The 12,132-nt window shown below is 44.4% G+C and overlaps 1 protein-coding gene across 1 annotated transcript in view; it reads left to right on the top strand.

Moving 5' to 3' along the window:
• The window catches only part of UTP20 (UTP20 small subunit processome component), a 129,843-nt gene that overhangs the window by 88,684 nt on the left and 29,027 nt on the right, over nucleotides 1-12,132 (top strand). Inside the window, exons 42-44 of the mRNA XM_075856698.1 lie at nucleotides 9,692-9,831; nucleotides 11,716-11,872; nucleotides 11,987-12,085. Of these exons, the coding sequence (XP_075712813.1) occupies nucleotides 9,692-9,831; nucleotides 11,716-11,872; nucleotides 11,987-12,085 (396 nt within the window). The remainder of the gene's footprint in view (nucleotides 1-9,691; nucleotides 9,832-11,715; nucleotides 11,873-11,986; nucleotides 12,086-12,132) is intronic.

Raw genomic sequence — 12,132 nt, 5'->3', positions numbered from 1 at the left:
ATCATAGTTTATTCCGTTATACCTATATTTAGTAAAGATCGGTCTAAACATATTTACCCAATATAACAGTACATCCTTCATTTCTTACTCTCTCCCTTCCACTCCCTGAATTCTACTGCATTAAAGAGTCCATTCTCCCTCTCGTTCCCAAGGTTTCTGATGTTGTGAGCCAGCCATCCCAAATCTTCCCAAACTTCTGTTCACATTTCCTATTTCTGTATACAACTTTCTCAAACGGTATGACAGTATTAACTAGTGATTTCCATTGCTCGACCGTGGGGGATTTATCCGCCATCCATCTCAGGGCTATAGCCTTCCGAGCCAGAAATAGAGTTTCCCTGAGAAACACCTGTATATGAAATGTCCATCTTTCCTCCTGCAGCAAACCCAACAAACATACTTCCGGAGTTTTGGGTATGGGCACCAGAACAATGCTATTTAATACCTCCAATATCCCATCCCAGAATATGCTAACACAGGGACAACCCCATATGAGATGCATGAAGTCAGCCCCAGAGGAATGGCATCTATGGCATTCAGAATTTGGCATCCTGCCCATGCGATGTAAAGTAGTTGGTGTAAGGTAGCACTGGTGTAAAATGTACAGTTGAGTCATTCTATTATTAACAGATGGAGATACCAGCAAAGGAGACTCCAGAGCTTCCATCCAGTCCTCCTCTGACATACCGGGGATAACCTCCTGCCATGCCATCTGCACAGATAGCGTTTGCGTCTCAATTTTTGCATTTAGGAGATGGGTGTATAGTGCTGAGATGATACCCTTGGGTCCCTGTGTCTTAAGCACTCCTATCAGCGGGAATTTTGAAATAGACGGGGATTGCATTTTGAACTGTTCAGTCAGCTCATGTCTTAATTGCAGATACCTGTAAAACTGGGTGCGATTTAATCCAAATTTCTCCATCATCTGGGTAAATGATAGCAACACATTGTCATCCTACACATCCCCCATACACTGGACTCCATTTCCCTTCCAATACTCAGATCCCTCCAACATGTGTAAATGTGAAAACATGAGATTATCCCACAGCGGCGTTCCTTCCTCCATAGCCCCAAAGCTACACACCAATTTTGCTGCCTTCCACACCTGATGTGCTAGTCTGTGAAGCAGAAGCAGGTTGCCTCTAAACAAAGCTGGATTCTCCAACACCGGCCACATGACTGAAAGCATAGGAGAAGGATTCCTCCCCCTTGCTGATACACTCCTTCAAGTATCGCAGTTGACCACTCAAAAAGATGCAGAAATCAGGTAGTGCCATGCCCCCCCTATCCCATGGACGCTGTAGCTTAGCCAGTGCAATTTTTCTTCGAGATGTCCCCCCAAACAAAGCTAGCCGTAAGAGAGTGAAACCTATCAAAGAAATATCTCGGAATGGGTCCATTCGCATGTTCAAGTAAATACAATCCTTTTGGTAAAAGGATCATCTTTACTAAGTCAACCCGTCCCGCCACGGACAACGGCAGCGTTTTCCATGCCTTAAATTTTTCTATAAAAAGGTTCTCCAATGGGTATATATTTTTGTCATGAGACTCCGCTGGAAGCTTAGTGATGTGAATGCCTAGATATTTAAAACTCTTAACTACCGGAAGGTTATAATATATATCTGGCCAATCCACTTCCCACAAAGGCATCAGTGCCGATTTAGCCCAATTTATCAGCAGACCCGAATACTGACCAAAACAATTCACAATCACTATCGTCTGCATATAATCCTATCCTACTCTCCCTATTGCCATTATTCACGCCCCTAAATATATGGTCCTGGCGTATGCGAAGGGCCAAGGGCTCTATGGCTAGTGCAAAGAGAAGAGGAGATAGTGGACATCCCTGCCTAGTGCCCCTGCTCAAATCAAATAAAGCCGTACCCACCCCGTTAACTAACAAATTCGCCCTAGGATGTTTGTATAGGATGGATATCCATTTGGAGAATTCAGGCCCGCACCCAAATTTAGTTAGAACCGCGTGTAAGTATCTCCATTCCACCGAATCAAAGGCCTTTGCCGCGTCGAGAGACGCCAACGCCCATTGCCTATTCAACTGCCTCCCAACTTGTGAAACCGCCTGAACCCTACGAATATTCCCAGACGTGGACCTCCCCGGGATAAAGCCAGATTGGTCCTCATGTATGATTGAGGTTATAATATGGTTAAGTCTGTTCGCTAAAATTTTTGTTAATATCTTGTAGTCTAGATTGAGCAGGGAGATAGATCTGTAAGATCCACACTCCAAAGCATCCTTGTCTGGCTTCAGCAAAATAATAATGGTAGCTTCATATAAAGAAGTAGGCAATTCCCCCATTTTAAAGGCTGCCGTATACATCTGGAGCAATTCAGGACCAATGATATCCAAATATCGGGAATACACTTCCAGCGGGATCCCATCAGGCCCTGGCGCCTTCCCACTATTTAGATCCTTCACAGCCGTCTGTAATTCTTCCAGATTGATGGCACCATCCAAATAATCCCTATGTTCCCTTGATATCTGCGGAAATGCTATCCCCTCCAGATATTCCTTCAATTACTCCTCCGAGTAATCACATTGGGATGTATATAAATCCATATAGAATCTACGGAACCGATCCCCTATCTGCTCAGCGTCCTGAATAGGTTGATGCCCTTCATCTAAAATTTCCAGAATAGCAGGAGAGGATTGATTAGAATGTACTATGTGTGACAATAATCTACCAGACTTATTTCCTAATTCAAAGGCATTTTGTTTAAGGAAGAACAACTTCCTTTCCCCCTTCTCCTTGAGATGTATCTGATACAGTCTGCCCGCCTGCTGCCATTGCAATCTGTTCTCATCAGTCGGCTCCTCTATAAATGTCTGTTCCCTGTCCTTCCATTTCCCTGCCAATCTATCTTCCTCCGCCCTGGATGTTTTTTTAATAAAGGAGATAGTGGACCGCAAACAGCCCCTCAAGTATGCCTTGAATGTGTCCCACTTCAAAAGGGCGGCGGTCTCCTCGCCATGGATTTAAAAAAATTGGGTTAACTGATCAGGAATTCGGTCGTTTGTCCCTATCAGCGACAACCAGAATGGATGAACCCTCCAATTGAGTTTGCTAGCCTGTCTATCATATAAACGAAACGTCACCTGTAATGGCGCATGATCCGAGGCACTAGGAGGGGCATATTCAACCTCAGTCGCCCTGGGTCCCAGTGAAACCGATCCGAACACATAGTTTATTCTAGACAGTGCCCCCTGGCAGTAGTAAAACATGAAAATTCAATAGATTGAGGATGTCTGTCTCCACATCTCCACCCATCCCATCTCGTCCGTCATTCCTTGCAGGTTGGAGGTTGAGGTCAATTCCCCAGCTCCACCCCGAGGTACAAATTTATCAAGGGACGGATTCAACAGAAGATTAAAATCTCCCATACATATTACCTTAGCGTCAGGGTAGCGGGAAACAAAGTGAACTGCTGACTGTATTATGGACAAATTTGCTGGGGGTGGATTATATATCCCTATTATCACAAATGGGACACAATATATGCATGGGTAAATACGTATCTCCCCTCTGTGTCTCGCACCGTCTGCGTGCCATTCCACCTTACCGATCTATGAACTAGAATAGAGACCCCACAAGAATACGTCGTGTGCCACGAGTGCTCCGCCCATTGAACCCATGTTTTTTTTAAACGATGTGCTGTATCAGCCACAAGATGCGTCTCCTGGAGGCATAGAATATGCGGCCCAAATTCCCTCACATGTTGAAACACCGCTATTCTCTTACGGGGAGTGCCCATGCCTCTAATATTCCAGGACATAACTTTCAAATCAGCCATGTACGCCTACCTGCACATGTTTGACCAGGATTCCCTCCCATATCCCCTGTGTATGATGAAATCTATATATCTTTAGCATATATCTCGTATATTGCCGAATACATCTAGCAAGCATTGTAACTTTCATCCAACAAAACATAACTTCCCTCTGTGGGGACTTCCATGAGATGGTTCCCCGCCCATGGGTAAACTTAGCAACCTGTAAAGGCTTAAATGTAGCTGTTATTTCATGGCTGACTGTTTCGGGGTATCTGTGCATACAATAAAGATGGTACTTTTAACCTGCACAGAAATAAAGCAACTATATTAGCCCAAGTTACCCCCGCTATTCCCCATCAGACCTCTTCATACGTTCAGCCAGAAACACCGGACAGTAGTCGGCCACCCCATCTCATGGCTTCAAGAATTCAAATCAGAATGTCTTGGCTCAGTCGCCAATCTGCCAGTCCGTTCACAAAGAAGAAAAGCCGTACTGCATAACTGGACCTCCAGTATCTCTGCCAACCTGACGAGTCGCACGTGGCTATTTTCAATCCCGACGGTCGCATATATAGCCATTCCTCCGCTTCTCTCGGATCTCCAAAGAAAACCGCCTTTCCTCCTTCAGTAATGTGTAAACGAGCCGGATAAGCCATGGAATAGGATATATTCAGATCCCGCATCTTCCGCTTCACCGCAATAAATGTGGCGCGCTTTTTTTTGTAACTCCGCCGAAAAATCTGGAAACAACATCACTTTGGAATTCTCGTACTGGATATTGGGATGTAAACGAGCCATCTGCAGAATCTGATCCCGATCCTTCCAATTGAGTAAACGAGCTAATAAGGGTCTTGGTGGCATGCCTGGCTGCGGCGGTCGTGTGGGTACTCTGTGTGTGCGTTCCACCGCGAATGCTGCTGAGAATTGCGCCTCAGGGAAGGTAGTGCGGAACCATCTCTCAATAAAGGTGCCAGGTGTTGCTCCCTCTACTCGTTCCGGCAAGCCAATAATGCGGACATTATTCCTGCGGGAGCGGTTTTCCAGATCATCACATTTCTGCTGCCACATCTCCACTTTAGCCTCCACCGCCGACAATCTTGCAGGAATGCGTATATTAGTATCTTCAATGGCAGAGATCCTTTGCTCTGTGTCCTTCACCCGCTCCCTTAGCTTCTGCACATCATGGCGTACCAGTCCCAGATCAATCCTCACTTCCTCTATCTTCCCTGTCAGCGAAGTCGTGGATACAGTAATGGCCTGCAGCAGTTGTTCATATACCTGCTGCAGGATCATCGCCGCCGCAGGCTCCGTCTCCTCATGTTGCGCCGTGCTAGTGCTCTGGCCTCGTGGTGGCCGGGATCTCTGTGCCTGGGACGCTGCGGCGCCATTTTGAGAACTGTCCCGGGCAAAGTCCTTCAGTTTCTCCGCCGCCAACGTACCCTTCGCGGGACCCATCGGTGCCATGACTCAGTGCCACTTCGTGGGTCTGTCGGTCTCAGGATTTTGGCAGGATCACAGGTATAACGGGTTACCGGCCGGAGCTCTCACTCAGTGCGACCGCTCATGTTGCCTGCTGGCCACGCCCCCCCCCCCCCCCGCAGACTTTCTACGTCGAGAGAGACTGGATCTGGGAGAGCCTCTTTACCCAGGCGTATTCCATCAATTTTGCAGGAAGTGAGACACCCCAGAAATGGATCGCGTCGTGTCTTAACCACAGGGTTCCAACCTACGCGGCCAGGGGGAGGGATCACAGGGCCAGCACAGTGGACGCGCTGGTCACTACGTGGATTGTGTTCTACCTCGTGTATCTCTTTCCTCCCCTTCCACTTTTGCCTACAGTGCTCAAGAGGAATGTCCTTCCCGTGATTCTGGTGGTGCTAAAATTGGCCCCTCTAAGCTTGGCACGCTGACCCAGTCATCCTGCTCGCAGACACATTTTGGTGTGTTCCAACTTGGCTCGACCTCCTTTCCCAATGTCTGCTGTTCCACCCAACATCAGATGGCTTGAACAGCGTGGTTGTTAAAGCCAAGGTTCTGAGGGCTGGGGTCTCTCTGAACTGGTTATTCAGACGATGTTTGAAGGTCAGTAAACCTTAATCAGCCAAGATGTAACATCTTACATGGAAGTATTATTTCTCTTGTTGTGAACTGCGTAGTTTCCTTCCGTGTTGCTTATGTAGGGTTGCATCCTACTGAGCCTTGGGATTTTAATTTGGTCCTGGGGGCTCTTCAGGTGACTATTTTTGAAACCTTGAAACACGTTTCACTTTGTTTCCTTTCCTGGAAGGTTGCTTTCCTAGTGTCCGTCTCCTACATCAGACGGGTTTCGGAACTGTCTGCCCTGTCCTGCAACACCCCATTTTGGTCAGCCATAGGGATAAGGTGGTGTTCGGGCCTCTCCCATCCTACCTCCCGAAGGTCGTCTTTGCCTTCTTGCCTTCTATATCAATGAGAAGATTGTTTTCCTTTCCTTCTGCCCCTTCCCATCTCATCTGGGGGAATGGGCTTTGCATTGCTTCGATGTGGCAAGAGGAATCCGCGTCTATCTGGCTGTGCTCAGATTCTCTCTCTCATTACTGAAGGGCCACAAAAGTGATTGACAGCGTCCAAGGCTAACGACGTGCATTGGATCCGGTCTGTGATTTAAGAAGCCTATCGGCCCAAGGGTCAGGTTCCTCCCCTTTGGGCAGCCCATTCTACAAGCGCTGTTGGTGCCTCCTGGGCGGTCAGGCATCTAGCTTTAGTTGCTCAGGTCTATAAGGCTGCTACCTGGGTTTCGGTGCACACCTTCACTGAATTTTAGCAGATTCATTCTTTGGCCTATTCTGGTATCAGTGTGGGCCAAGGGGCTGCAGGCAACTGCGTTAAAGGAACAGTGTCACGAAAAAAAAAATTTTTACATCAGTTTGATTTTAGTGTTTTATTAAAAACTTTAATATGTATTTGTGTGTTTGTGTTTTCAATTTTTTTTTTATTTTTTAACTTTTTCTTCCCTATGGGGGCTGCCATTTTTTTTTCCATTTCTGTATGTGTCGATTAACGACACATACAGACATAGAATACGGCACATACAGTCCCATAGTGAATGCGAACGGGGCCCGTTCCATCCACTATGCTGTACGCCGTCTGTGTGGGAACGGCGCATGCGCCGCTCCCACACAGTCCAAGTCGAACTGTGCAACGTCCGGCGCCATTTTCCTGTGGACCGGAAGTCGCGGCCGGACAGTAAGATTACTACTTCCGGTCGCGGCTTCCGGACTTGTGCATTTGGAGCGGCGGTAGCAGACGGACCGGAGGGAGCGGCGGCGGCAGGAGCAGGTAAGTGATTTCTATGTATGTTCGTGTTTTACTGTGTGTTTACTAGTGTATGTAAACTTACTAGACTGTGTGTTAGCTCAAAAAATGGCGACACACAGTGTAGGAGGTTTGACCGTTCAATCCCCTCGTTTCTCCCGGCACTAGCCAGGATAAAGGAGGGGGGGATTCTGAGAGCTCACTAGAGCGAGTGCGTTTTCTCAAATTTTGCAGCATAAAGCAATGTGGTTGCTTTACCACATGCAATGCTGCAATTTTGGGAATTGCTCCATCTAGTGACCAGCACTGGGAAATATTATAAATTAGAATCTAATTTATAATATTTCCTGACTCGTGAAAAAAATTAAAACAATTAGAACAATGTTTAATCACATATACACTAATTGTTTAACTAAAAAAAATATAAATTTTTTTCCTAGCGTCACATTCCCTTTAAGCAAGTCAAAGGACTGTACTTTTTCCTTTCATTTTCTTACCACCCTCTGGGACTGCTTTAGATGGTCCCATGGTGCGGAGTCCCCAATGATATAAACAAGAAAATAATTTTTTTGTACTCGCCGCAAAATCTTTTTCTCATTGTATTCATTGAGGAATACAGTTCCTGCCCTCATTTTTTTTATTTGTTCCACACTCTGAACCGGTGGTTGTTGCTGTTTGGTTGGTTTTTCCTCACCCCAGGGCTGTGGACATGTTGTTTTGTTTTTTGTATTTGCCTACTGTGTCTGTATGTGGAAAGTGTATAGCCTGCCTAGGCGAAGCCAAGATGTCTTTCTTTCTTGTGTCAGGCTCCTAGTGGCAAGTTCCTATACCCATGGTGCTGTGTGTCCCCCCCCATGAATAGAACAAGAAAAAGATTTTACAGGGAGTACGAAAATCCCCTTTTATTTTACATTTCTATGAACAATATACACTTTTTATGCATATGTAACTTTTCTAGGCTTAAGGAGGCTCTGTCACCAGATTATCAAATCCCTATCTCCTGTTGAATGTGATGGGCGCTGCAATGTAGATAACAGCAAAGTTGTTTTTGTTTTTTTTGTTGTTTTTTTTAAAACGTTCATTTTTGCCCAAGTTATGAGCAGTTTTATATTTATGCAAATTAGCTTTTCAATGGACAACTGGGTGTGTTTTCTCGTATTTCCAACTGGGCGTGTATTGTGTTTTTACCAACTGGGCGTGTATTGTGTTTTTACCAACTGGGAGTTGTGAATAGAAGTGTATGACGCTGACGAGTCAGCATCATACACTTCTCATCGTTCCCACCCAGCTTCTTTCACTGCAGAAATACAGCGTGACGTCACCCACACGTCCTTCAACCTTGTCGTCGGACAAAGAAGATACATCGGCTCCAGGCATCCAAAAGGTTAATATGCTCGTCTCTAGGGAGTTTGCTATGCTTACCTGCACATGGTGATGCTGCTGCAAATTCAACTGTACTCTGACGCCTGGAGCGGATGTGTCTTCTCTTTTCCGACGCCAAGGTTGAAGGACCTGTGGGTGAGGTCACACGGTGTCTGCAGTGAAAGAAGCTGGCTGGGAATGATGACGTCACCCACAGGTCCTTCAACCTTTGCGTCGGAAGAGAGAAGACACATCAGCACCAGGCGTCAGAGTACAGTGCAGGGCATGTGCAGGTAAGCATAGCAAACTCCCTAGAGACAAGCATATTAACCTTTTGGATGCCTGGAGCCGATGTATCTTCTTTTTCCGACGACAAGGTTGAAGAACCTGTGGGTGGCGTCATGCTGTATTTCTGCAGTGAAAGAAGCTGGGTGGGAACGATAAGAAGTGTATGATGCTGATTCGCCAGCGTCATAAACTTCTATTCACAATGCCCAGTTGGTAAAAACACAATACATGCCCAGTTGGAAATACGAGAAAACACGACCAGTTGACCATTGAAAAGCTCATTTGCATAAATATAAAATTGCTCATAACTTGGGCAAAAATGATTGTTTTTAAAAAAAAACTAAAAAAACTTTGTTATCTATATTGCAGCGCCCATCACATTCAATAGGAGATAGGGATTTGATAATCTGGTGACAGAGCCTCTTTAAGGGTATGTGCACACACACTAATTACGTCTGTAATCATGTTTTCAGTACAGGACAGTTGTCTTGCAGCGAGGCAGAGACTCCTAGCATCGTACATAAGTATGATGCTAGGAGCCCGGCTCCCTGCACTGTGTTCGGTCCGGGACTTGCGGCCGAAATACGTCCGTCAATTACGGACGTAATTAGTGTGTGTGCACATACCCTAATATTGATAGCAGACACTCCAAAGGTTGATTCAGTTACTTATTTACGTGGGGCAAAATTTGCTTTAATCTTTCTCCATGATCCCTGAATGTGCAAACGTGTTTGAAAATGTCCTTTATGTGGTAATAAATTTGACGTGTATTTAAAATAAATTATATAGTATTATTTGATTATTAGTTATACATTTGTTGTGTTCATTTCTATCTGAATATAGTGTTTTTCAGTCTTTTGCATAACCTTGGTAGTTAATCTTTTTTCGGTTTATTAAAACATTTACATTGCCATACTTCTATCAGCTCTGTTTATGTACTAAATTATTAATTTCACAGATTAAAAGCGAGGAAGAGCACAAATTGGTGAAAAGCAAAGTACTTAATGAAGACGAAGTGGTCCGTGTTCCAATAGCATTTGCATTAGTCAAGTTGATGCAGACACTTCCACAAGAAATGATAGAGGTCCACCTACCCAAGTAATGTTCAGTTCAAGAGGCTCTGTCACCAGATTATAAGTACCCTATCGCCTGCATAATCTGATCGGCGCTGTAATGTAGATAACAGTGGCTTTTATTTTGAAAAACGATCATTTTTTAGCAAGTTATGAACAATTTTAGATTTATGCTAATTAGTTTCTTAATAGACAACTGGGCGTTTTTAACTTTTTACCAACTGGGTGTTGTACAGAGGAGCGTATGGCGCTGACTAATCAGTGACCAATCAGCGTCATACACTTCTCATCGTTCCAGCCCAGCTTCTTTCACTGCACACACAGCGTGATCTCTCTGTGAATGACAGCACAGTGTGATCTCGCGAGATCATGCTGTGCTATCACTTACTCAAACATTAACTTAACCGAAGTGTCTTGAGAGTGAATAGACATTTCCTTCAGCCAGGATGCGATGTCTATTCACACTCCCGACACTTCGGTAAAGTTTCTGTGGGACTTAATCACACAGCACAGCATGATCTCGCTGTGAATGACAGCACAGCGTGATCTCGCGAGATCACGCTGTGTGTGCAGTGAAAGAAGCTGGGCTGGAACGATGAGAAGTGTATGACTCTGATTGGTCTTGAGGCTTGAGAAATACCCTCCACTTGTCACGGGTCGAAACGTTGCCATTTTTTACTGGATGTTTGACCAATAAAAGAACATATTGATTGAAATTTGGGAGACGTGTGCTGCTATTCAACCACGCTTTTTCTGCTGATTGGTCAGCGTCATACACTTCTCTTTACAAAGCCCAGTTGGTAAAAAGTTAAAAAACGCCCAGTTGTCTATTAAGAAACTAATTAGCATAAATCTAATATTATTCATAACTTGCTCGAAATTGATTGTTTTTCAAAATAAAAAACGCTGTTATCTACATTACAATGCAAGTTTTAACAGCACATTCCAGCAAAATGATATAGAATGTGTATGCAGGTGCAAGAACACCTGTGACAGCAAATATACAGCAGAAAAAGAATGGCGACCGCAGACTGCGAACACTAACCGCTAAATATAAATAAATATGCATTACTGCTAAATCTACTTATAATAGAGAGGTTCTTAGTGCACATTTTGATCAAAAAGTGTTTGCCCACCTGCCACTTCAAGGCGACCTCTGTAAGGTGGGAACCTACGCTGCACATACACCCAGAACTGGGACTAAGCCTACATATATATCTGGGGATGGTAGGAACCAGCATTAAACTAATTAAAATCACCCAGTGCAGAATGGGAGGAGTGCAAGAAGAACAAATGGAGGCAGTCACTATCCCCACATATATGGATTACATAAACAACAAAAATTTGAATAGCACATTCCAACTAAATGATATAAAATGTGTATGCAGGTGCAGGAACCAGGTCACAGGTGTTCTTGCACCTGCATACACATTTTCGTGCACCTGCATACACATTTTCTTGCACCTGCATACACATTTTATATCATTTTGTTGGAATGTGCTGTTCAAACTTTTGTGTTGTTTACTGCCCTTACTGCTCTTGGCAGCCATCTATTTTCCTTGATATGGCCCGACACAGCACTTGGCGTTCAGATCAGCACAGAGTTGTCTGTTTGTGTCGTTTTGTGTGCCCTTTTTCCCCCTGTACTAGAGCAAGGCAAATATGTTACAATTGGGGCCGCTGGGATTAGTGAGGGCTGTACGGATGGAGAAGAGCAGCAGTAACCTTGGTAAAACTGGGAGTCTGAGATTTCTTTTTCCCCAGAATATTTCTTTAAGGAATACCATAAAATTCACCATACATTTGTTTTTGTAGAGACTGATCTACAGGGCTGATATTTCATACTTTTTATGATATTTTTTGCCTTTTGTAATACTTCACTGGTATTCCCTTTTTACTTTTATTTCAGCATCCTGTTAAAGGTCTGTATTCTCCTGAGACACCGAATGCAGGAAATTCGTGACATTGCAAGAAACACTCTAATTAAGATTCTAGAAACGCTCGGGCCTCGGTATCTGCACTATGTACTGAAAGAGATGCAGAATGTCTTAGTTAAGGGATATCAGGTAATTGCATGCAATTGTTTCCACTAAGCCATGGTGCACCGGCACTTATATATATTTGTGATTCAAGTATTTATATGTTATATGATCACTAACAATACTTGCTATTTCCTATAGGTTCACGTGCTAACGTTTACAGTAAATCTATTGCTGAAAAACCTTGCTACCAGACTGAAGAGTGGAGACCTGGATGGTTGCATGGAATGTCTGATCCAGGTAATGAACTTGAACCCTGTTGACTTTATATGGTTTCTGCATAGACT

Source organism: Rhinoderma darwinii, chromosome 3 (genome assembly GCF_050947455.1).
Source record: "Rhinoderma darwinii isolate aRhiDar2 chromosome 3, aRhiDar2.hap1, whole genome shotgun sequence".
Taxonomy (NCBI): Eukaryota; Metazoa; Chordata; class Amphibia; order Anura; family Rhinodermatidae; genus Rhinoderma; species Rhinoderma darwinii.
The sequence above is the reverse complement of the archived record's forward strand: the minus strand, read 5'-3'. Positions and strand labels throughout refer to the sequence as shown.